The sequence below is a fragment of the Balaenoptera musculus genome, chromosome 10, assembly GCF_009873245.2.
Source record: "Balaenoptera musculus isolate JJ_BM4_2016_0621 chromosome 10, mBalMus1.pri.v3, whole genome shotgun sequence".
NCBI lineage: Eukaryota > Metazoa > Chordata > Mammalia > Artiodactyla > Balaenopteridae > Balaenoptera > Balaenoptera musculus.
Window position 1 is genome coordinate 92,172,062 of NC_045794.1, and position 25,521 is coordinate 92,197,582.

General features: G+C 56.8%; 1 protein-coding gene across 1 annotated transcript; it reads left to right on the plus strand.

The window, feature by feature from the left end:
* Positions 1–1,772: 1,772 nt before the first annotated feature.
* On the plus strand, positions 1,773–21,525 carry MCM5 (minichromosome maintenance complex component 5). Its single transcript, XM_036865835.1, has 17 exons — positions 1,773–2,121; positions 2,372–2,546; positions 3,949–4,075; positions 4,162–4,290; positions 6,922–7,094; positions 9,030–9,185; positions 11,283–11,449; positions 11,890–12,061; positions 13,060–13,171; positions 13,799–13,942; positions 14,277–14,342; positions 14,559–14,735; positions 15,384–15,496; positions 17,004–17,132; positions 18,146–18,288; positions 20,199–20,326; positions 21,239–21,525. Exons 2-17 carry the CDS (start codon positions 2,380–2,382, stop codon positions 21,338–21,340), a joined length of 2,205 nt encoding a protein of 734 aa, XP_036721730.1. The 5' UTR covers positions 1,773–2,121; positions 2,372–2,379; the 3' UTR covers positions 21,341–21,525.
* The last annotated feature ends 3,996 nt before the right edge of the window (positions 21,526–25,521 follow it).

The window sequence follows — 25,521 nt, forward strand, 5'->3', positions numbered from 1 at the left end:
ACTTAGCAAAGCAGGGGACGAGGCTTTTCCTTACATGACTCCTTTGTGCGTGAGGACTGGGCGCCAGGAGACCTCTCCCTAGTTCTGGCTTTGTCAACAAGTCTGGAACCTTGGTTAAGTCACTTCAAGTCTCCTTGAAACTAACAATACACCTGCCTCCTACAGCTGGTAGGAGGGTCCAGTGGCCTCCAAACCCCAGTCTGTGGATGGTGGCATCAGAACACCTGCGTATCCTGGGCCCCACCTGGAGAGGTTCTGATTCTGGAGATCTAGGACAGGACTCCGGAATCACTGTTTATGGAAAGTTTTGGCGCAGTGGTTAAGAATCTGCCTGCCAATGCAGGGGACACGGGTTCGAGCCCTGGTCGGGGAAGATCCCGCATGCCGTGGAGCAACTAAGCCTGTGCGCCACAACTACTGAGCCTGCGCTCTAGAGCCCATGAGCCACAACTGCTGAAGCCCGCGTGCCTAGAGCCCGTGCTCCGCAACAAGAGAAGCCACCACAATGAGAAGCCTGTCCACCGCAACGAAGAGTAGCCCCCGCTCGCCGTAACTAGAGAAAGCCCATGTACAGCACCGAAGGCCCAACGCAGCCAAAAATAAATAAATTTATTTTTTTAAAAAAAGCTTCCTGGGAGATCCCAAGGTGCAACCAGGTCCATAAGCCACTGTTCATGAGATATGTATGCCAAGGGTAGGCATTCAAAATAGCGACTTAGCTCTTCCCACCCTGGGCCCTGTTTCCAGTTTTTTGTGACAAGGGCATTGATACCGTTTGTAGTGACGAAGGAAGAGAGGGAGAGGAGAGAGAAACATCTTAAATTCTACTAACAGGAAAATGGCTGAATAATTTGTATTCTATTCACACGGTGGAAAATTAAAGAACTGTTAAATAGAATGAGTTAAAGCTATGTCTCCATGCAGAGGGACCTCCCTGAAGGTTCAGATTCATTTGATCTAATTTTGAAACCCTATAAACAGACTCATATTTTAAACACTCGCCGTAAGTATGTGCCAGTGTAGCCTATGGAATAAAAAGTTCTTTCCAATAGTTCATGTTGCGGGACTTCCTGGTGGCACAGTGGTAAAGACTCTGCGCTCCCAATGCAGGGGGCCCGGATTCAAATCCCTCGTCAGTGAACTAGATCCCACATGTATGCAGCAACTGAGTTTGCATGCCACAACTAAGGAGCCCACGTGCTGCAGCTAAGGAGCCAGCCTGCCGCAACTAAGACCCAGCGCAACCAAATAAATAATAAACAGAAAAAACAGTTCATGTTGCCAGTGAGAATGGAAAAGAAGGGAGGGGAGATTATGCAGTCCTTATTGCCGCTTGAGAATCCGTCAAGTTTTGCCAGATCTTCCCGTTTTTCAAGTTAGGCTGGGAATCTTGTCATGAATTTTCACAAATTTTAAGCATTGCCAAATAATGAAAATTCTTATACAACTAAAAAAAGAAAAAAAAATCACCAATTGGGTCTAAGAAAACACCCCTCGAGTCCCAAGTTTGAGTTTGGTCCTAGAGGCGTTAACGAGACCAGAGGTGGCTTCTTTCTGATTAATCCCCGACTTTTGGAAGCGTGTTTAGGGTGAGAGCTGGGAGCGCAGGCAGGCAGCGCCCCCTCCAGCCGCTAGGGGGAAGCAGGCTCACACCCGGCAACGGCGTCCTTCTCAGGGACCTATAGCTTCTTCCGCCCTGTGGCTCTGAAAGGGGTCGTTTCCTCCTGAGACTTTGAAAAAGGCTTAAAGAGTACACAGAAGAGCCCTCGCACGCCCGCGCCGGCCCTCGGCCCGCCCCTCCGCCATCTTTGCGCCCCGCCCCGCCGCTACCTCCGGGTCAGTTTCGCGCCAAATTGTCCAGCACGCAAAATGGAGCCCGGAAGGAGGCCAGGAGGCTTGACGTCATGCGCCCTGCCGCCAATCCTCTTCGGCGGCCCGCTCGTGGGGGGCGGGACTCGCAGGCGCAGCATGGTCCAATCACTGGCCGCGGGGTCCCGGCGAACCAATGAGGGCGCAGCGGCCGCGGCGTCCAAACGCTGCGTCTGGTTTTTCCCGCGAAAGGCGGCGGCGGACCGTGGGGCCTCTTGTCTCTTTGGTTCCAGGGAGCGCGGGAAGGGACAGGTGAGGCCAGCGGGGCTGGGGAGTGGGCACCGCGGAGCCGGGCCCTGGGGTCGGCAGGCATCTGCATTTGGGGCGCAGTAGGTCTGGGCAGGGGTTTCTCCTGGGAGAACTGGGGTAGGGGTCCGGGAGGCGGAACCGGGCTCACGCCCGCCCCGCATTCGGAGCCGAGGACCCAGGTATGGGAGGGGACGCCGCGCGCCCCTATCACCCCCTCCCCCGAATCTGCTCCAGCTACTTGTCCCCACGTCAGGTGCAGTCATGTCGGGCTTCGACGACCCCGGCATTTTCTACAGCGACAGCTTCGGGGGCGACAACGCGGCCGATGAGGGGCAGGCCCGCAAGTCGCAGCTGCAGAGGCGCTTCAAGGAGTTCCTGCGGCAGTACCGAGTGGGCACGGACCGCACGGGCTTCACCTTCAAGTACAGGTGCGGGCCGGAGGGGTGCAGGAGGGAAGGTGCGGTCCCAGCGGTGCTTCGTCCACTCACTGGGGCCCCGCACCCCCGTGGCTATGGCTTTGTATGTTTCACATCTGAAGTTAACGATTGAGTGAGTCACCTGGGTTCTTCGTCCAGGATTTGTTCCTATTCATGTATTTTTTACCGTCCTTCCATGTAATGTCTGCGATACCTTGAAATCAAGTTCTCGGTGCAAAAGGTGAAGATGGTAGTTATGTTTTATTTCACTCATTTATTCATTCTTCATTCCACTCAATCAACTCCAATTGACTGAGCACCTGCTGCATGACAGGCACTGTTCCAGGTGCTGGGCTGCAGCACTGAATGAGCTGGGCAGGGCCCCTGTTCCTAGTGATTGTACATTGGTGCCATCGCACCAGATCCTCATAGGCCGTTAAAATGCAGAGAACGTGAGTTTGCAGGTCCAGGCTTGGGCCTGATTGATTATTAGCTTAGTGACTTCCAAGTGACAGTCTCTCTGGGCCTCAGTTTCTTCATCAGTAAAACGGCACAGCCACTCCGGCCTCCATTTATTCACGCACCAGCCGACATTGACCATCTATGTGCTGGACTCTGAGATGCAAAGATGAAAAGATTCATACTACTTGCTCTCAAGGAGCTTCTAAATCAGTGGGAATGAGACATAGGGACCTACAAATAAGTTACAAAGTGATAATTACCTCAAAGGAGGAATGTACAAGGGGAGTTAGGGAGGCTTCCAGGGGAGCCGAGGTGACCTTGAGCTGAGGGGAGAGCGTCAAGCATGGAAGGCATTTCGGATAGGAGCAGTTGCATGCCTGGGCAGGGTATGGGGTGGCGTGTTACAGCAAGGGGCTCTCGGGGCCAGGCTGGCTGTTGTATGTGGCTCCGGACATAAGGCAGACAGGGATGAGGCCGAGGAGGTCAGTGGCCCCTGAATGTGTTTTTGGGATAATAGTCCCACAGGATGCTCTGTAGAAAGAGTCTGGTGGTTGACAAGACAGGCATGGTCTCTGCTGCCTTCAATCTCCAGGTTCTAGCCGGGTGCCTTGTTAGCATCTGAGAGAGGGTTAAAGGCTCCAAGGAGTCCAGTGAAAGGACTGGTTTGCAGTGAGAGTCTTCCAGACACCTGTGCACAGAACCCTGTCTGTGAGCGTTGAACTGTCCTTTGATTACTGCTTGGACCCCTTCCGCGGAGCTTTCTTTGGAGGATGCCTTTCAGCAGTTGGGGGGGGTGCCTCTGCAGGGTTAAATAACAGAACCACCTGGAACTAGATGTGTTTGGGAAGCGGGGTGGCGGGGCAGTGGTGTGGGAGACTCAGGGTGCGGGCGCACCTCAGCCAGCGTTGTCTCCTCTTCTCCGCACCCTTCCGCACCCCCACCCCCACCCCAGGGATGAACTCAAGCGGCATTATAACCTGGGGGAGTACTGGATCGAGGTGGAGATGGAGGACCTTGCCAGCTTCGACGAGGACCTGGCTGACTACTTGTACAAGCAGCCGGCTGAGCATTTGCAGCTGGTGAGTGGGACCTCCCCGCCCCCCACAAACCCCCAGGGCTGGCCCCGCTCTGCTCACTCACAGCCTGTCCCCCTCCTCCTCTCCAGCTGGAGGAAGCTGCCAAGGAGGTGGCCGATGAGGTGACCCGGCCCCGGCCTGCCGGTGACGAGGTGCTCCAGGACATCCAAGTCATGCTCAAGTCGGATGCCAGCCCGTCCAGCATCCGTAGCCTGAAGGTGGGTCCACTCAGGCCAGTTGAAGGGTGGCGGTGGCGGCTGCATGTGAGGAGGGGCTTTGGAGAGAGACCTGGGTGCCAGCTGTGTGACCCTGATCAACTCACTCGACCTTTCTGAGCCTGTTTGCGCCCCTGAAAACTTAGCTCGTTGGACAAATGTTTGCCGAGTTCCTCCTGTGGGCAAGGCATGAGTTGGGTCCTGGAGAAACAGTGGTGAACTCAGGACAAGCTGCTGTCCCCGGGGAGACTGGATAAGCTGGTGAACATCACCCATGATAACTGTAGGTGACCGTAAGAGCAATGGGAGAAACCAAGAGGGTGATGAGAAAACGCGGGGGCCCCTCTGGAAAACATCGAGAAGGCTGCTTTGAGGAGGGCACGTCTGAGTGGGGATCTGAGGGTGAGAACAGGCAGCATGCACACAGCTGGGAGAGAATGTTCGGGGGGGCAGGGAGGGCACGGCTGGTACAAAGCCTGCGAGGCGAGTGGGGCAGGGTATGTGCCGGGCCGAGGGAAGGACAGCCAGCACGGCTGGAGAGCGATGAGGCCGAGGGAGAGTTTGGCAGAGCCAGTCTGCCATCCAGTCTTTATTGGTTTTATTCAACGAGCACTTATCGAGTGACTGCCCCTCGCCGGGTGCTGGGGGACCCTCACTGTAGACAGACAGGACCTGGTTCCATGGAGCTTACAGTGGGAGAAACAGACAAGGAGCAGTGAGCGGATTTCAGGTCCTGTGATACGAGTCATGAAGCAAAGGAAACAGGCAATGTGACAGTGGCCGGGGGTCCGGGAGGTGGTCAGAGAAGGCCCTCTGAGGAAGTGATGTTGGTGCGAAAACCTGAGGGATACGCAGCCCTGTGACAGCCTGAGGGAGGAGCGTTCCAGGCTCCTGGAGAAGCAGGTGCAAAGGCACTGGGGTGGGGACAGGGACAGGTTTCAAGGGACAGAAAGAAGCCAGTGTGGCTGGACCTCAGGGAGTGAGGGTGGGGGGAGAGGCAGGGAGGGAGCGGGTAGAGAGGCCAGATGGCCAGGTCCTTGGCTGCTGTGGAATGCAGCTTGAATTGAAGGTTAGGTAGGAGGATGGGCCGATTCTATCTTTAAAGTTTCCCTTGGGCTGCCGTGTGAAAGGAGAATTTATACCACAGGCAGGGGTGGGACAGGAGAGCTTCCTGAGGAGGAAGTGGGGGCCTGACGTTGGTTCTTCTGTCACAAGGCTGTTGTGAGAAGCAAATGAAAGGATGCGTGTGGCTGTGCCTTTGAACTGTGGGCCCAGATAGTGTCACCTCCTCCGTGTTACTCACCAGAAGGCCACGCCCTGGTCTTTGCTGGAATCCCCGTGTCCTGCAGCTGGGCTGGGGTCCCTGCCAAATCCTCCTTGATTAGCACAATGGCAGTTCTGTTCCAGAAGCAGGGCTGGGCTGTGGGCTCTGGAGGCTGTGGAGCGTGTCGGCTTCGTCTCTGTGCCCAGCACCGGGGAGGGGACCTGGGACCGTGTGTGGAACTCACCCGAGCATCACGCATTTGCCTGTCTGCGGAGGCGGCATTGGACTTGTTTTGCGGGGCAGCTGTTTCCTCAGAGAAGCAAAGCTCAGCCCCACGTGGGACAAGCTTCCTATTCTCAGACCCACTGGAAAACCCAGTGACCGGCCTGCCTCGGGTGACGGGTGTCCTGTGGTAGAGGAGGGGTCCCCTCTAGAAGGATCGCTTGTCGGGGTGGCTTACGGGCTGAGGCAGCCTCAGTCCTTTCCAACCGTGGAGGGCTAGGCTTCCTGCAGCTTGTAGATAGTTTTCCAGAAGACAAGCTCTGGGGGCGCGGTTTCAGCAGTTCTGGGATCCCCTGGGCCGTGGCAGGAACACGTGCCTCTGGTCTCACTTATTGGGGGGGCAGCCTCCTTCCCGAACCTTTCCCCTTCTGCTCTCCTCCCCACCTTCTGGGCTTTGAGGGGGCCTCAGCACGAACCTGTAGTCTGCCTGTGTGTCCCAGAAAAGCTCCTGGGAGAGGGAAGAAGAGATGATGATGAAAGGAACTTTTCTTGTTTTTTGCTTTTTATTATTAAAAAAAATCACACACACAAAAGTAGTGAGAATAGTGTAATGAACCTCATCTACCTCTGCCTGGATTTAATGGCTGTTAACATTTTGCCTTATTTGCCTTCTTCTTTTTTCTGCCAAAGTATTTTATTTTATTTTTAAAATAAATTTATTTATGTATTTATTTATTTTTGGCTGCGTTGGGTCTTCGTTGCTGTGCAGGCTTTCTCTACGTGCGGCGAGTGGGGGCTACTCTTCGTTGCGGTGCACGGGCTTCCCATCGTGGTGGCTTCCCTTGTTGCGGAGCACGGGCTCTAGGCGCGTGGGCTTCAGTAGTTGTGGTGCCACGGGGCTTAGTTGCTCTGCGGCATGTGGGATCTTCCTGGACCAGGGCTCGAACCCATGTCCCCTGCATTGGCAGGCAGATTCCTAAGCACTACGCCACTAGGGAAGCCCCCTGCTAAAGTATTTTAAAGTAAGTTACAGACATGGTCCTGTATCCCTGAATACTTCAGTACACGTTAGAAAAAGATTCTCCTACGTGATCTCAGGTGTTCCTGGCTCCCTTTAACCAGCCGCCCTCCCCGTGGCTCTGTTGCAGTCGGACACGATGTCGCACCTGGTGAAGATCCCCGGCATCATCATCTCCGCCTCTGGGGTCCGTGCTAAGGCCACCCGCATCTCCGTCCAGTGCCGCAGCTGCCGCAACACCCTCACCAACGTCGCCATGCGCCCCGGCCTGGAGGGCTACGCCCTGCCCAGGAAGTGCAACACGTGAGTGGGCTCTGCATGGCCCTGCGGCACGGTGGGGGTGACAGGGTGACATCTGAGCGGAGATGTGAAGGAGGAGGACCCGGCCTGCACCACCTGCAGCAGGGAGGGGCTGGGGCAGCGGTGTGCCCTATGGGCCTGGGGCAGACCTGATGCCCTGGGGCGGTGGCGTCCCTCTGCAGTGGTGAGTTCTGTCCCTCCAGGGCGCCCAGACAACCTGTGCCAGGAGCCAGGGTTGGGAGCCCACCTGGAGTCTTCTACAGCAAACCTTGGCTCGCTGGGGCAGGTCTGGAGGGAAGGCCCAGGAACATGCCAGGCTCCTTCGTTTACACATTGCCTATGGCTGCATTTGCGCTTCAGAGGCAGAATGTGTGGCCTCATGGCCCACAAAACTGAAAATATTTGTCTCTGGCTCCTTACAGAAAACCATTGCTGACCCCTGATCTCAAGGGCCCCTACCCTCTCTGGCTGCTGGTTCCCCTCAGCTTCCTGACCTCAGGCCTCAGCCACCCTTCTTTTCTCTATACTTAATCCCCTTGCCTGTCTCGGGCTTTGAATACCATCTGTGTGCAGAGGACACGCAAATGTGTGTTTCCACTGAACCCCAGCCTCACATGCAGCTGCCCGCTGGACACTCTCGCGTGGGTGTCTACTGGGCATCGCAGATTTGCACAAGCCTCACACCCTGTGTGGCAGATTCCATCCCATCCCAAGATCTGCCCTCCTGCAGCACGACCCCTACCCCAAATGAGAAGGCCATCTTTTCAGGTGTTCGGGTCCAAATCCTTGGTCTCGTGGTGTTTTTTCCTATCTTGTATCCAAACAATCAGGAAGCCCTTCTGCTCTGCCCTTAAGTTTGTACGTGGAGAATCAGGTCTTCTCTCGCCCCCTTTGGCACGTCTCCTTGCTCCACGCTGTTGTCATCCCTCACCCGGCGTGGTGCCCTGGTGCCCCCTGCGCCCGCCCACCCTCGTCCCCCAGTCTCTCCACCCCCTGGCAGCCAGGTGACCCTTTACACTGCAGGCGATTCAGCCGTTTCCGCCTCTCCCAAAGACAAGTCCCATCTCAGCCTGCATGGCCCTCCTCGGTCTGCTCCTGGCTCCCTGTGGCCTCCTGTCCTCCCTCCTCTCTCGGCCCAGCCTCCCTGCCTCCCTGCCGTTCCTGGAACATGCTGAGCGCGCTCCTGTCGCGGGGCCTTTGGACTTGCTACTCCTCCGCCCGGAACTTTCTTTCCTCTGACCTCCAAAGTCTGTGACCTCCCTGCTTCCTTCAGCTTTCTCCTCCAATGTCACCTCACAGGGGTGCCTCCCCGCCCCTCCCCCTTAGGCTTGGGGCGCGTGTCCCTCTTGCAGACCCATCTCCTTGATGGTACCTCTGTTGTCCTGGTGTGTGGTTATCTGCCGGTTGGCGTTCTTGGCCTCCCATGACCAGAACTTGAGCTCCAGAAGAGCAGGGACTTTTTGTTCACGGCTGTGTCCCCGGTGCATCGAATAGTGCCCGGCACAAAGTCAGTGCTTTGCAGTAACGCTGCTGTAACAGTGGGATAGTGGTTGCATTATGTCGAGGTGCGTGGACGCCTGGAACCCTGAGTGGGGTCTCGAGGCGCCCAGACCCTCACTGGCAGAGCCTGGGATCTGAGTGGGGCTGGAAAGGTCACTGGCGATTTGGCCCCTCTTCACCTGCGGGGACACTGAGACCCCCTCGGGAGGGCTGGGAGTGTGACATGTCTGCCTCGCAGCAGGTTAATGGGGGAGCCAGGCTCAGAGAAGGTCTCCCCACTCCTAGCCCTGTGGGTATCCCCCGCTGAGCTGCCCTCCTTCAGGGCCTTCTCCCGGGGTCATGGAGACCCCTGGCTTGTTGCTGGCCAGTCCTGTCGCCGACTCCTGGTCTTGGGGCTCTGGGGGCAGCTCTGGTGACCCTTCCCCTCCCCACCGACAGGGATCAGGCCGGGCGCCCCAAGTGCCCGCTGGATCCGTACTTCATCATGCCGGACAAGTGCAAGTGCGTGGACTTCCAGACCCTGAAGCTGCAGGAGCTGCCGGATGCGGTGCCCCATGGCGAGATGCCCAGACACATGCAGCTCTACTGCGACAGGTGAGCCGGCTCCCTGGCCGTGCCCCTGAGTCGGGTGTCGCGAGTGGCCGGCTGAGCGCGGCGGGGTGCGGGGGAGGATGGCTGGTTACAGCACACTTGCTCCGTGCCTGGTGCTGCCCCCGTGCTTCCTCTCATCTCGTCTCCCCATAATCTGCAGGGGCGGGTCCACCCCTCTTTGCAGACGAGGATGTGTGACCGGCTCAGTGAGTGGAGGCGCTGGGCTGCCAGCCTGCGTTCTTCCTGCAGGGTCTCCGCAGCCCTCTTAGAACTGGGAGGCCCAGAGCTGGACAGCCAGTAGCTGGGGGAGCCTCTTTCCAGCCTGACGCCCACCCCAGGCTTTCTGTTAAGATTCTTCCTTGGACGTTGCTGGGTGATTGGAAAGGGGGAGAGGGTGCTGGGCCAGCCCGGTGCCCTCCTGGTGACCTGGGAGGAAGGTGTGGAGGTGTGGACTGGGCTTCTCCACCTGGGCTCCCGCACCCCGACGTCGCGTGCAGATGGTCTGTGCTGCACGTTTCCCGGAGGAGGGCGTCCGTAGGTCAGTAGCTTCCTTAGTGGCTGTGGAAGGTGTAGAGGTCAGGCTCTTGAGCAAGTTACATGGGCTCTCTGAGCCTCAGTCTCCTTACCAGGAGAATGGGGACGTGACAGGCCTTAATCTCATCAGGCTGCTGGGAGGTTTAAATTGGAAAATGCATGTTGAGTGTGTAGCACAGTTCCTTTTTCTTTTTTTTTTTTTTTTTTAGTTGAGATATAGTTGTTTTACAATGTTGTGTTAGTTTCTACTGTATAGAGAAGTGGAGTTCTCTGGGCTATACAGCAGGTTCTCGTTAGTTATCTATTTCATACATATTAGTGTGTATATGTCAATCCCAATCTCCCAGTTCATCCCACCCCCCTTTTCCCCCACTTGGTGTCCATACATTTGTCCTCTACACTGTGTCTCTAGCACAATTCCTTAACACAGATTCAATATTCGGTATTTATTAGATTATTCAGATGGTCTGTGATTAGATTATTCAAAGCTGAGGAAGTGGGGTCTGGGAAGAGGGGAGCCATAGAACGTTAACAACGACAGTGAGGGTCCTTTGGGGGATGTGACTCTCTGGTGGATAAAGCACTTTTGGGTCTCGTAGCTCACTTGATCCCACAGTAACCCAGCAGGTCAGATCACTTTATCATCCCCTCCCAGGCTCAGAGAGGTCACACAGCTTCTAAGCAGCAGAGTACGGATACATGCCGCAGTGTCCTTTCTGTGCTGCACAGGCTGGAGGGGCTCAGAGACTTCCCTGTTTCTCTCTCTATATATACATATATATATATATATATATATATATTTTTTTAATATTTATTTATTTAGCTGTGCTGGGTCTTAGTTGCGGCAACACAGGATCTTTGTTGCGCCGTGCGGGATCTTTTGTTGCGGCTCTCAGGCTTCTGTCTGGTTGTGGCGTGCGAGCTCAGTCGTTGTGGCATGCGGGCTTAGTTGCCCCGCGGCATGTGGGATCTTAGCTCCCCGACCAGGGATCGAACCCGTGTCCCCTGTGTTGGAAGGCGGATTCTTAACCACCGGACCACCAGGGATGTCCCTCAACATCTTTTTTTTTTTTAAAGAGGAAATTAAAATCCAGAGGCAAAATGACTTGACTGAGCTCGTGGAGCCGTGAAAGAGGCAGAAGCGGGGCGTGGCCCTTGCAGGGAGGCTGGGAGGGCGTGAGGAGGAAGGCTTCCCCCGAGATGGCCAAGGGGGACCCTGCAACGCGTCTGACAGCAGATGAGATGGAGGCGGGGCACCTGAGGGGCTGGGGTGGGCGCCCCCCAACTCCAGCCAGCATAACGGACGAGCTCTTGAGGCCCGTGGAGGGGTCAGGCCACCCCCATGACCGAGGCCTGTCCTCCTCCCAGCAGCTGGGCCGTCCAAGCATGGGCTGGGTTGTGGTGAGAGGGAGGGGGCCCTGGGGGGTGCGGGGGCTGGAGCCAGCCCATGGGGCCTCGTGTAGAGATGCCGAGGTGGACGGACGGCGAGCGTGATGGGGTCGGGGGAGCCGGGGGCTCCCTGCCCCCACCAGCCTCTCACCTTCTTCCTCCCCATCCTCCTCTCAGGTACCTGTGTGACAAGGTCGTCCCTGGGAACAGGGTCACCATCATGGGCATCTACTCCATCAAGAAGTTTGGCCTGACCGCCAGCAGGGGCCGCGACAGGGTGGGCGTGGGCATCCGGAGCGCCTACATCCGGGTCCTGGGCATCCAGGTGGACACAGATGGCTCCAGTGAGTGTGCTTTGGGCCGAACCCCGGTCGTCCCTCCCCTGGGCTGTTGGTGGGCCTCGTCCCGGTCTCCCTGTCTCCACCTTTGCCCCTGTGCTCTGTCCCGCACGGCAGCCGGGTGACCGGTGCCGTTCTAACCAGAGACACCATGTCACCCCCGTCGGCAAGATGGAAGGTGTCCCTGAGGGCCCCTGTCACCTGGCCCTCCCCAGATCATCCCCCCGCCCTCCACACTCTTCTGCTTGCTCACTGGACCCTGGAACACACAGGCGCACGCCTGGTGCGGAGACCTGGGGTTCTGTCTTTGCTCAGACTGACGCTTGTGCTGCCCGGCTCTGAGGGCCCTGCCCTCTGGGAGGCCCTGGGCCGGCCCAGGGTGGTGGGCCACAGGCAGCAAGTTCTCCCTCAGGGCGCTCACGCACCCCTCTGCTCTGCCCGCCCAGGCCGCAGCTTTGCTGGGGCCGTGACCCCGCAGGAGGAGGAGGAGTTCCGGCGCCTGGCCGCCCTCCCCAACGTCTACGAGGTCATCTCCAAGAGCATCGCCCCCTCTATCTTCGGGGGCACAGACATGAAGAAGGCCATTGCCTGCCTGCTCTTCGGGGGTTCCCGAAAGAGGTGGGTGTCCAGGCCCCCCAGGTCCGGGGAGGCGAACGAGTGACTTGCCCGCAGGAGGGCAGCTGCCGGATGGTCAGGACTTGAATGCTCTTTTCATTTGCCCAGGACCCTCAGCCCCGTCTGGTCCTCTCAGGCACCCTCCCTGCCTCCCAGGCTCGCTGCTAGCCGGCTGGGGGCTGGCCCACACCCTTCCTCCGGAGCAGTTGCCCGGCCCTGACTAGGCTGGGGACTTGGCTGGTGTGAGGAGCCTGGCCAATGCAGGGGAGAGTTCTGGGCTTGGAGTCTGAGTCCCGGGTGACATCTCTGATAGCTGCTTATTTACCTTGCGACCTTGGGCAAGAGACACCACCTCTCTGAACCCATGTCTCCACATGAATAAGACGGGTGAAAGCCTCATACTCGGGACGTCGCGTCCTTTTAAAATAAAATAGTAGAGGTAGAGAAAGTAATAATATTATCAGCAGCTGCCAGTTACCGAGTTCTTACCACGTGCCAGACGTTCTTCTGAGTGCTTTTATGTGTTTCCAACCCAGTCAGTCCCCAGATTAGCCCTGTGAGAAAGCTACAATCGAACCCATTTCATAGATGAGGAAGTTGAGGCATAGAGAGCTAAAGGGACTTGCTCACAGGCACACGCGCTGGGGCCCGGAGCCTGCCCTCGCGGTGTCCGCTCCCCAGTACCGCGTGCAGCCCGCTGGTGGCTCCCTCTCTCTCCCTTCCAGCTGGGGGGGGGTGTTCATCCGATGCCGACTGTGTGTGCCCGAGCCCAGCTCTAAGTGCCATTTCCTCTGACCCTCCCCTCCCTCGGAGGCAAGTCACCACGGATGAGGCTAGGGGACACAGCTGGCCATGAACGTGGCTCTCAGGCCAGAGCCGCCGCCTCCCCCCCTGCTCTGAGGCTCATGACAGGCCGCGGGGCCGACAGCCAGACCGCTGTGACCAACCAGCCCTGGGTTTCTCGCCTTGCTCCCCTGGCCCGCCTGCCCGTCCTCCCCCAGGCTCCCCGACGGCCTCACTCGCCGAGGAGACATCAACCTGCTGATGCTGGGGGACCCGGGGACGGCCAAGTCCCAGCTGCTGAAGTTTGTGGAGAAGTGCTCTCCCATCGGGGTGAGTGCCCAGGGTGACCTCTGTCCGCCTTAGCTGCGCCGTGGAGAGGAAGGCTGCGGGCGGGGCCGCAGAGGATAGAGGAGGAAGGGGACCGACGCGTGTGTAGGTTTGGGGCAGCGGGTGGAGTGCTGGACTGGATGGGGTTTGTTTGGTCTCAGCCTGGCTGGTAATTAGCTGTGGGCCTTGAGCAAGTCACCCAATCTCTCTGAGTCTCAGTTTATCCATCCGCTAAGTCTTGACATCGATAGCAATAGATGACAAGGGACTGAGGGTGGGGATGCCGTTCCTGGGAGTCAGGAGTCGACGCAGCCCTGAGGCCCCCTGGAACGGTGTCACTGCTCTCCTCTCGGCCTCAGTTTGCTCCTCCGTGAGCCGGGCCCCTGGGGGCTGCTTCATGGGACAGTCGTGGGGTTCAGGTGAGCGATGGATGTGAACGCTCCCCTGTGGGAGAACCGCCAGGCCGGGGCTGGGGTGGCCCCCCCATCAGGAGGAACACTGAGATTGTCTGTGCTCTGCAGCCAGCTGTGATGTGTGACCTTGGTTGAGCCCTAGCTCCCGGGGCCCCTTGACTTACTGGGTCAGCGTGGAGCCATGATGGGCCCTGACCCTCCCGCCTCCCTCCCCCAGGTGTACACGTCTGGGAAAGGCAGCAGCGCGGCCGGCCTGACAGCCTCGGTGATGAGGGACCCCTCGTCCCGGAACTTCATCATGGAGGGCGGGGCCATGGTCCTGGCTGATGGTGGGGTCGTCTGTATCGATGAGTTTGACAAGGTGAGCCTGGCAGGGTGAGGTGGTGACGCCTGCTGGCCGTGGGCTGGGGGTGTGGCCTTCTGTGCTCGGACGGCAGAAACCACCTTTGACGTGGAGACCTCCCGTTATTATCGGGAAGTAGCTAAACCTCTCTGAGCCTCAGTCTCTGCACCTGAGAGTGGGGAGAGGAGAGCCAAGCCCACACACTGTCCCCGTGACTAGAGGTGACCCGGTTCCTGCCATCGGCCTGGCACAGGGTCGGGACTTGGGAATGGTAGCTCCTGTAGGGTTTCCTGCTGCCACCGTGCCCCGGCCCCTCACCTGGGTCTGGTGGACGTTTCTCTGTCCTACACAGATGCGCGAAGACGACCGCGTGGCCATCCACGAGGCCATGGAGCAGCAGACCATCTCCATCGCCAAGGTGAGCATCGTCCCTGGTCCAGCCTGGCAGAGCTGTTCCGGGCGCGTCCTCAGGCTGCCCTGAGCGGCCCGGCCTCCGCAGCAGTGGTCCTGGAATTCTGTGTGTGCGTGCGTGCGTGCGTGCGTGCGTGTAGGCATGGATGTGCACACCTGAGAGGGCCGTGACCCCGCGTTCTCATCTCCCTGTCCTCTGCTGCCCCCCACGCTTTCTTGTCAGGCCGGCATCACCACCACCCTCAACTCCCGCTGCTCCGTCCTGGCTGCTGCCAACTCGGTGTTTGGCCGCTGGGACGAGACGAAGGGGGAGGACAACATCGACTTCATGCCCACCATCCTGTCCCGTTTCGACATGATCTTCATCGTTAAGGACGAGCACAACGAGGAGAGGGATATGGTGCGTGGGGCGCCGGACTCCAGCCAGGCCCGCGGTTCTGGGGGTCGGGGGGCGAGGGTGGGCAGCCAAGGGGCTTGACCCGAAGTCCTGGCCACCAGATGGGCCCACTCATGGGCCACCAAGGAGGTGTGGTTGTGGATTCCAAGAGCGCTGCACTGGGCGTCCCGGGTCCTGCCTCTCCTGTGCTCGATGTGCCGTGAGATTGGGGGTCAGTCATTCCCTGGGTGTCGGTCCCTTCTGTGTGAAATGAGGGGTTGACCTTTGGATGCAAGTACTAGAACCCCAGTTCTGGTCAGTCAGCTTCTGAAGGGAACTCCAGCGCTTACGTAATGGACAAGCCTGGAGGTGTGAGGCTCGGCTGGGTCAGGGCTCTGGGTCGTCTGGGCGCCGCTGTCTCTGCTGCTCGGCCTGGCCTCCCTTATTGGAGGCTTGTTCTCAGGCAGCTGCGCCCCTCGTGGTGGCAGAGAAGGGCCTGGCAGCTCTGGGATGTTGTCTTACCAGCTGACAACCCTCAGGAAAAGAGAGGGCCTCCTCCTCTCCACCAGTTCTAGCCCTGGCAGCTCTTCCCTCCCTGCCTGCTCCACCTCTGTGCTGGGACCTGGCTTGGGAAGCCTTGCGGGCTGACCCCGTGTCCCCTCCGCCTCCCAGATGCTGGCCAAACACGTCATCACTCTGCACGTGAGCGCGCTGACACAGACCCAGGCCGTGGAGGGCGAGGTCGACCTGACCAAGCTAAAGAAGTTCATCGCCTACTGCCGCGCGTGAGTCCTGGGTGCAGGCCCCACGGGGGCGGGGCTGCCCGGCTCCCCTGGGGTGGGAGAGAGCCCCATTCAGGAGGCCTGAGATCAGGCCCTGAGGACTTTAGCTCTGCTCCTTCCTGACCCCGCACAGTCGCTCAGTGGCTCTTGGCCTCAGTTTCTCCATCTCCGAGGCAAAGGTGGAGAATTTAGATGGTCTCTGTACTTCTCTGGCGGTCTAACGGTTAAGACTCCACGCTCCCAATGCAGGGGCCTTGGGTTCAATCCCTGGTCGGGGAACTAAGATCCTGCATGCTGCACGGCGAGGCCAAAAAAATAAAAAGAATTTAGATGGTCTCGAAGACCCCCTTGACTCTGGCGTGCAGGGAGGCAGTGTGGACATGGGTTCTGGGTAATTCCTGCCCCCACTGTGTAACCTTGGGCAAGTCAGTTGAGCCTCGCTTTCCCTGGGTGGTCGTGTCCTAGGGTTTTTGTAAGGATCACACAAAATGATGAGTGAGTGGCACAGCCCTGCACCAGGTAAACACTCGGTAAATGGCAGCTGCAACCTTAAATATTGTTATTCTCATAGATGGCCAATGACAATAGTCATACACATAGTAATTATTCTGTGCCAGATGTTATCCTGAGAGTTTTATGTATAGGTGAACACCATCCCTCTCCCCAGACCTATGAGGTTGGTATATTATTATTCCATTTTACAGATGGGGAAGCCGAGGCAAAGAAAGGTTAACTTGTCCAGGGTCACAGACAGGAGGTAGTGGAGCCAGGACTTGAACCCAGGTACCTGGCTCCAAAGGCTGTGCTTTTAGCCCCTGTACCAAGATTCTGGACACACACCTGAGCTGTCTCTTATTGGAACTAAAACCCAAGGGTGGAGGGATCTTTGAGTGCCTTTCTAATGGGAGGTGAAGTGCTGCATTCAGGTGGGTCCCTACTCACCGCTTCCTCCTGGGTGATGGGTGGTGCGGTGCCCACTGGTACCTGGGTCTTTGTCATGCCTGAGCTCTTCATGGCCCTGTCCTCAGAGGCTTGGGCCCTTGGGTGTGAGTCTGAGAGCCCCAGATTCTAGTCCTCCCTCGATGCCAGGTCCCACGTGGCTTATGGGGAGTTTCCTCCCTCCCTCTGGCCTTGCTCACCTCATCCTCAGAATGAGGATTGGATTAGGTGATCTAAGGCTTCCCTTAAATCAGTGACAGTTCAGTTGGCTGGGGCGGGGCCGCGGGCTGGTGGGGATAGGGTGGGGGTAGATCCTGAGCAGACACCCCTGCTGCTACCCTCCCCCACCCCCAGTCTGGCGTGCTCCCTGCCCTGGACAGCGGTCTCTGTGAGCCTCTTGTGGGTGTCATTGTGCATCTTGCCCCTCAGTGTGTTGGGGGGAGGACCGCTGTGAGGCCACTGTCTGGTGGGCCCGGAAAGCGTATGTTTGCAAGCCAGCAGAGGGCCGGGGATGGGGTGGGTACCCCAAGATTTCTTCCTGGCCTCATGGCAGCCACTCCCCATCCTGCAGGAAGTGTGGCCCTCGGCTGTCGGCAGGGGCTGCAGAGAAGCTGAAGAACCGGTACATCATCATGCGGAGCGGGGCCCGTCAGCACGAAAGGGACAGTGACCGCCGCTCGAGCATCCCCATCACCGTGCGGTGAGCAGGCGGGCGGACCAGTGCCGGGCTGGGCAGATGGCCTCGGTTTACAAGGCACGATGTGCCCAGCAAGTCTGGGGCCGGGGCTGTTGCTGACTGCGTGGTGCAGGCCATGGTCAGGGCTGCTGGGCAGGGAGCACTCCTTTGGGAGTGAAAACAGTGGCCTCCCTGATTACCTGTATCTCTTGGTTTGTTTACTGTTGAGAAAGTCTGGAATCCTTTCTTCTGAATTCGGTCTAGCTTCCCCCATCGCCAGGAAGCCTGAGGGTGAAGGAGGGTCCAGGCTGGGAGTCAGGAGACCTGGTCCTATCCTCCAGCCCACTGTGTGACTGCAGGGAAATTGCTTTCCTTTTCTGGACCTCAGTTTTCTCAGCTGTTAGCTCTTGTCACTCTTGTGGGTTTATACAGTAGAGTGACTAAGAGCTTGAACCTATCTCGTTTGAATCTTGCTTCCAGCACTGACTAGTTAGAAGTGGATTTGGCTGTATGTAATAGAAAACCCACATGAAATAGCTTAAGTAAATTGGGAGTTTATTTCCCTCTTCTGTAAAAACATTTGAGGGTAGGTAGCCCTATCTATGTGATGGCTTCTCAGTCATCAGCAACCTGGGCTCCTTCAGATTCACCTTTATCCTCATCGTCCAAGGTGGCTGCTGGAACTCCAGCCATCACCTCCACATTCCAGGTGGCTGGAGAGGAAGAAAAAGAAAGGTCCATCTTTTAAGGACACTTCCTGAAGTTCCCGTAAAATATTTGGACTTACAGCTTACTGGCCACATCTTAGTCACACAGACACACCTAGACGCAAGAGAGTCTGGGAAATGTCTTTTAGGTGTGCGCCACGTGCTAGAATAGAAGTCGGGATTCTGTTACTGAGAGAGATGGATCACGGGGACGGCCAGCAGTCTCCCCTGTAGTCTTACTGCCTGGGGCAGGCACCTCCTGGAGGTCAGGGTGGGATGGGGAGAGAAGATGGGCTGAGTCCGCCCTGGCATCCCGTCGCTCCCACACAGGCAGCTGGAGGCCATCGTGCGCATTGCTGAGGCCCTCAGCAAGATGAAGCTGCAGCCCTTCGCCACGGAGGCGGACGTGGAGGAGGCTCTGAGGCTCTTCCAGGTGTCCACGCTGGACGCCGCCTTGTCCGGCACCCTGTCAGGTGAGCAGATGCAGGGACACAGACTCGGGTGGCCTGTGGGCTCCGTAGGCAGGGCTCATGCTGGACACCTGCTGTGCTTGTTGCGTCTCTGCATTTGCTTCTCCGCGCTTCCTCCTGGGAATAAGCCCCTCTCCTGTCCCCAGCCCCCACCAGCCATTTTCCCCCAAGATGGGAAGAACAGCCTCTCTCCAGACTCTGGAGCACAATTCTTTTGACCCAGTTCATTATTATAATTCACAATTTTATCATCTGTTAAGAATGGTAGTTGGCACCCGTTTTTTTTTTTTTTTGGCTGTACCATGCAGCATGTGGAATTTCCCTGACCAGGGGTCGAACCTGCACCCCCTGCAGTGGAAACATGGAGACTTAACCACTGGACCTCCAAGGAAGTCTGCTTGCACCCCTGTTTTTGAGCCGTAACCATTTGAGTGCTTCCAGAGCTCTTCCTCCGTTTCACTTACAGCTGCCCTCAAAACCCCCAGAAGCCAGGCTGGGCACTTAGCCCTTCACCTCCTAGAGATGGGAAAACTGACACCCAAAGAGGCCTTTTCACAGTGCCCAAGGTCACCGTTCGCCCAGCTAGAATGCAGGTCTCTTGACCCCGAGGCCAGCGGGGTTCAGGCTGCCGCGAGTCCTGCTGCCTGCTTCGGGCTCAGCCTCTGAGCACCTTCTGGAGCACCGATTCTGTGCCAGGCTCCCCTGGGACGAATTCATTCCTTCCCCAGCAGGAACTTAGTGCTTAGAATTTGCCGGGCTGTTCTAGGTGCTGGGAGTCTAGGAGTGAGCAGATCTCTTAAGTCCGCGCCTTGTGAGGCCCCCTTTCTCCACGGGGGAGACACTGCAAAGAGGCAAACAAATCAAGCTCAGGGGGTAAAGAGCGCGGAGGGGAGAAGTCCAGCAGGTCAGGAATGTTGGGGAGGGATGCCCTGCCCCTCGGGTGGTCCAGGATGGGCTCTGAGGAGGTGGCAGGAAGCAGGGACTGGCGTGAGTGAGGACACATGGCTCCCCGGAGTGTGGGGTTGGGCACCACACGTAGAGCGAGGGCTGAGTGGCAAGACCCCAAGGACAGCAGGCTCGGCGTGTTCAAGGGCCAGTGTGGCTGGAGCCAGGGAGGTGGGTGGGGTCTGAGCGCCCCGCCGTCCCCTTGGTGAAGATGACTCAGTCTCTGCCCTGGAGGGCTTTCCTGGCAGTGAAACTGGAGCTGGGCTTTGCAGGCTGGGTAAGAGTTTGCCTTGCAGACTCATTTCAACTTGGAGCCTTGATGTCCCTCTCAGTGGCTCCCCCACCACGGTCCCACCCTCTCTGCAGGCCTGGGTCAGCAGGGGAGATCCATCCTGGGGCAATAGTTGGAAATTACGAGCCTGCTTGCCTGGGCTGCTCGGGGCGCCTCACAGATGTGGCCTCCGGGGCAGACTGTGCGCCCTTCTGGGTCACTGCAGGGTCCCCTCCAGCTCTCCGTCTGAGGTAGATTCCTCCAGGAAGTCTCTCTGCTGCCTGTGCAGCTGCCTGGGGGCCAGGTGCTGTCGTCAGCTCGTGGCCCTCCTCAGAGCCCTCTAGTGGCCGCTCCGCTCACCAGAATCAAAGAAAAACCTGTGCCGTGGCCTCCAGGGCCCACAGGACCTGCCCCCACTCTGGCCATGTCCCTGGCCCCCTGACCGGGTTTTGATCGAGGTGGGCATATTTCCCACCTCCGGGCCTTTGCACCTGCTGTGCCCCCTGCCTGCAGCATCCTTCCTCACACGTCTGCCCCGTCCCTGACTCTGGGTCTCTGTTGGTCATCTCCTCGGTCAGGCCCTGGTTGTCCCCGGGCACGCTCTTCCTCTCATTTTCTCTTCCGGGCCTGGCTCCCCCTTACCCGCTGTGGGCAGACTGAGGTCCCCACCCACCCGTCTCCCTCCTCACACCCACAGGGGTGGAGGGCTTCACCAGCCAGGAGGACCAGGAGCTGCTGAGCCGCATCGAGAAGCAGCTCAAGCGCCGCTTCGCCATTGGATCGCAGGTGTCGGAGCACAGCATCATCCAGGACTTCACCAAGCAGGTGGGCCTTCCCGGGGGCCCGGTGGGAGTCCTGCGGGCTCCCTGTGGCCTGGTTCCCACCCACCTAACACCGCGTCCTGTTGCTCAGCAGACAGGCCCAGGATGGGGAAGGGGCAGCTGTGCCTCGGCCCGGGCCTGTCCCCAGTGTGCCTCCCCTTGTGACTTTCTCTGTCACATTAGGGGAGGGGAGAGGCGGCTGAGGTCCTGCTGGAGTCTCCCAGGCTTCCCCAGCCCTCCATCTCTCCCTTCCCCGCATCGCCTGGCCTTTGTGTGGGGGGAAGGGAGGGGCAGAGCCAGGAGGGTGAGCCACCCAGCTCGCCGGGGACAGTGCTCTTGACCCCATACAGAAGGGATGGGCCTTCTAGAAGCTATGCGGAACTTGTCACCGTCTTTGAAATCATAGGGACAATCCCAGTTTCTGGGCTCAGCTCCCTTTCATGTACGTCATCTCCTCTTGATCCTTAGAGCAGTTTTACGCAGTAGGTGGTACCACACCCGTTTGAGAGATTAGCAGACGGACACTTAGAGGGGTTTAGGGGTGTCAGGAGCTTGGGTTCTAGAGTCAGATGGGCTCAACTGAGGTCTCAGCTCTACTACTTAATTGCTGTGTGACTTGGAGTGAGTGACTTAGCTTCTCCGTGCCTCAGTTTCCTCCTCTGTAGAAAGGTGATGATCACAGTACCAGCTGCGTAGGGATGTTATGGAATAGAACGAGTTCAAGTATGTGAAGACTTAGAACAGGGCCTGGCACGTGGTAGGCGCTCAGGAAGTGTGAGCCTGTCTTAGGATGCAAAGAGGTAGGATGTGAAGGCTGGAGAGTTCCCCATGAGCACGGGGCACCTGGGCTTCCGGAAGGAGGGGTGTCTGGGGTTCCGTGGGAGGCACGCCCCTCATCCGACCCCGTGTCCTACAGAAATACCCGGAGCACGCCATCCACAAGGTCCTGCAGCTCATGCTGCGGCGGGGCGAGATCCAGCATCGCATGCAGCGTAAGGTCCTCTACCGCCTCAAGTGAGCTGCGCCTCCCGCCGCAGGAATGCCGTTGTCACCCCACCTCCACCTCCTTGAGCCTCCCACGCGCTCTGGACGGAGGGACCCCAGCTGCCCTGCCTCGCTGCCTCTGGCTTCTGCCTCAGCGTGCAGATCCAGGAAATGTGCTTTTGGAGTTTATTGAAATAATAAAGCCGTGGTATGTTTGGATATCTGTGGGCTTCTGTACTGGGTGGCCTGTCACCCCCATCCTGCCCTCATGCGGGGCAAGGACAGGCTTTGGAATCTGACAGACCTGGGTTTCTGACCTGCATCTGCCCCTTGGGCTCCTGGGCAGGGCATTCACCTCTGTGCTCAGGTTCTGCAGCTGCTCGGTGGGGAGGGTCCAGCCCACTTCTTGCCAGCACTGGTGAGAAGTCAACAAGATCCAGTGTGTGGAGGTGCTTGGGAAAGTCCGTAGCTGTTCCCTAGCAGCTAATGTGTGGGCAACAGCCGTGGGTTTACATCAGACTGGCTGGATTCACCAAAACTTGCCACGCCTCAGTTTCCTAATCTGTAAATGGGGGTGACACAGGGTTGAGTTTAGGAGAAGAGAGCTACTGGCAGTGAATGTCCAGGAAGGACCAGGCAGTGTGGGGAGACTGATGGCATTTGGATTCCGGGAGGTGGATTCTCACTGAGACTTAGAGCAAAGTAGGTAAGAGAGGGGTGCTGGAATTCAGTAGGCTGGATCTCTCCTGGCGGGCCACCTGCAAGCTGTGTGGCCTTGGGTGAGGCTCCTGACTTCTCTGGGCCTGAGTTTGGTTTTTTGTTTTTTGGCTAGCCACGTGGCTTGCAGGATCTCAGTTCCCTGACCAGAGATTGAACCCGGGCCACAGCAGCGAAAGCCTGGAATCCTAACCACTAGGCCAACAGGGAACTCCCAGGTTTGTTTGGTTTTTTTGATATGCCATAATTTATTTTGCCATTTCTTTCTTTTTTTGGTCTAGTTAGCGTCCGCCACCATACATAGTTACACGCTTTTTTGTTGTTGTTGTCGTGAGAACTTTTAAGATCTATTCTCTTGGCAACTTTCAAATACCCAGTATATATTATTAGCATAGTCACCGTGCTGTACATTACATCTACATGGCACATTTTATACCTGCAAGTTTGTACCTTTTAACCCCCTTCACTTGTGTGTTGTCCCTTCCGGCCCCCTCCTCTTCCCGCTTCTGGCAACCATCAATCTGTTCTCTATCTCTGAGCTTGGTTTTTGTTGTTGTTGTTTTAGATTCCATATTATAAGTGAGATCGTGCAGTACTGCTCTTTCTGCGTCTTGCTTAGTGTGCCTAATACAGTGCCCTCAAGGTCCATCCATGGCACAAATGGCAGGATTTCCTTTTTTTTTTTTTAAAGGCTGGATAATATTCTGTTGTGTATATGTACCACATTTTATCTTTCCATTTACTGATGGACACTTAGGTTTCCGTACCTTGGCTATTGTAGATAGTGCTGCAATGAATATGGGAGTGCAGATACGTTTTTGAGTTAGTGTGTGTTTTCTTCAGATAAATATCCAAAAGTAGATTGCTGGATCATACAGTAGTTCTATTTTTAATTCTCTGAGGAACCTCCATACTCTTCCCTAGTGCCTGTACCAATTTACCTTCATACCAACAGTGCACAAGGGTTCCCTTTTCTCCACACCCTCACCAACACTTATTTGTTGTCTTTTTGCTAGTAGCCATTCTAACAGGTGTGAGGTGATAACCTCCTTATGGTTCTGATTTCCTTTTCCCTGATGATTAGTGATGTTGAGCATCTTTTCATGGACCTGTTGGCCATCTGTATGTCTTATTGGAAAAACATCTATTCAGATCTACCCATTTTTTCAAACACTTATTTATCTATTTATTTATTTTTGGCTGCGTTGGGTCTTCATTGCTGCGTGCAGGCTTTCTCTAGTTGCTGCGAGCGGGGGGCTACTCTTCGTTGCGGTGTGCGGGCTTCTCATTGAGGTGGCTTCTCTTGTTGCGGAGCACAGGCTCTAGGCGTGCGGGCTTCAGTAGTTGTGGCACGTGGGCTCTAGAGCACAGGGTCAGTAGTTGTGGCACGCGGGCTCAGTAGTTGTGGCGCACGGGCTTAGTTGCTCCACGGCATGTGGGATCTTCCCGGACCAGGGCTCCAACCCGTGTCCCCTGCATTGGCAGGCAGATTCTTAACCACTGAGCCACCAGGGAAGCCCAGTGCCAGTTTTTTTGTCATTATTTTGCCTAATACTGAAATACCAATATGAGTATATTTTGTTTTTAAAAAGGTAGAATTCACATAATTAAAAACATACCAGTGAAATAAAATATTTGATGTTTAAAATACATTTGGAAATAGAAAACCTCAAGCAAAGCACGAATATACCAATATATGTTAAACATCTTATTCTAATAAATTATTAAAGTGTTTAAAAATAACTACCATGTAAAAAGGAAGACAATCACGAGAAACCCAGAGTAAGACGATTTGATTTTCCTAAAAACTTGAACAGGAAGACTTGATGCCCCAGTGTGGTCATTGCTGAATCACAAGTGTATTTTTGTGCCACAATTTCCAGCTGCTTAAAGCTCTTTCCGACGGCACTGTTCCAGGAAATGGAGAGATGAGAAGGGCTAAATCAGCTTTCCTCTGACTCACTCGTGTTCAAAGCCCATTTCTGCTTTGATAATTGGAGGAGAATCTTTCACACTGTGCTTTGTTGTCTTGTCTGGATGCTGACCTCCTGAGAGCATCAGAGCATTTCCGGTTCCTCTTTACCTTTCATCTTGTGCAGCCAGAGACACTTGTGTTTGCTGCATTCATTGCAGGACCCATCCTTCTGTTCCTTTGTTTGAGGAGTGTTGGAGCCTTAACCCTGCAGCCGGGTTGGGTTTGCATTTCTTGGGGATGGAGAGGGAACTTTCTCCCAGGAAAATATGCTCACCGGAGGTCTCAGCCAGTGAGGGTTGGTGCCCAAACCCATGGAGACTGCAAAGCAGTGATTTTCCAGCTCCATCACCCCACATTTGTAAGCTGGGATGCACTCGTCCCCCCAGCAGTCATGGCTGCTGTTACTGTTACAGATGGGGAAACTGAGGCTCAGAGAGGATGGGTCACAGTGAGTGAGGGCGGGGTCAGGATTCAGACCCGGCTGTGCTCTGAACCTGCGCACCACGCAGCCTCCCGGACCACAGCCTGGCGGAGGTGCCGGTCCGGGGGAAGCCCTCCCGGGCATGGTCACTGTACCCTGGGGCAGGTGGCCCGACTGTGGCAGGCGGAGGGCTGAGGGCCCAGATGGGGTGCGACTAGCTCGGCTGTGGCTGGTAGGGGCGGGAGAGGGGCTCATGCTGAGAACTTGGACAGCTACAGGTCGGCGAGCCCCGAGCCTTCCAGGCAGAGGGGCTGTGAAGGTGTACTACTTGGGCATTTGGGGAAGCCGACGGAGCCTCCCCAGACACTGGAGGGGAGAGCAGGAAGGCTGTGTGGGTGCATCCAGAGTGGGAGCAATGCGGGACTGGGCCCGGGGTCTTGGTGAAATCTGAGCGGAAGGGTCCTAGCCCAGCTTGGGTTCCATCCTGGGCAGCTCCCTCTCCTGAGACCTCGCTGCTGTCAGATCTCTCCCTCCCCTCGCCCAAGGAAAGCTCTCCTGCAGACTCCTCCACTGGGCAAGTCCCGTAATCTCTCACCTCCCTTTTCTAATCTGTAAGAAGGAGGTGACAAGTAGTCTTTCCCTCCTGGGGTGGCTATGAGGACTCATGAGGTGACCGATATCCCATCAGGCCTGTGCCTGGTACAGAGGAGGGGATCGCAGGAAGGGCTGGGCATCGGTGGTTTTCTCTGCCTCTGGCTTCTGCATTCTGTCTCCACCTTTTCCTACCCAGATGGCTCAGCGCCTCTCCTGGCGCCCTTGTCCCCCACCCATCCCTGGTTTCTGTGGGTCTTTGAACTTCTGTTTCCACTAAGAGAACCACCCTGTACCCCGTCTCCAGTCCACAATTCAGGAGAAAGAGCATGAGTGAGGAGAGAGCTGGTGAGGGTCTGTGACTTAGGCCCTCTGCCCGTGGTTTGGAAACTTACACCGCTGCGGTTGTCCTTAGATACGGCTTAGTTTATACCCACAGCAGGAGCTCCTCAACGTGATCTTCCCCTGTTAGTTCACACGCACTGGATCCGACGTCTTATGGTGCAGATGT

What these genes read in the sequence shown, in the direction of transcription:
- MCM5 (XM_036865835.1), top strand. Translation starts at nt 2,380, where the DNA reads ATGTCGGGCTTCGACGACCCCGGCATTTTCTACAGCGACAGCTTCGGG. An exon ending in GGTGGACACAGATGGCTCCA is followed by an intron (nt 11,450 to 11,889) that starts GTGAGTGTGCTT and finishes CTGCCCGCCCAG; the next exon opens with GCCGCAGCTTTGCTGGGGCC. An exon ending in ACAACGAGGAGAGGGATATG is followed by an intron (nt 14,736 to 15,383) that starts GTGCGTGGGGCG and finishes TCCGCCTCCCAG; the next exon opens with ATGCTGGCCAAACACGTCAT.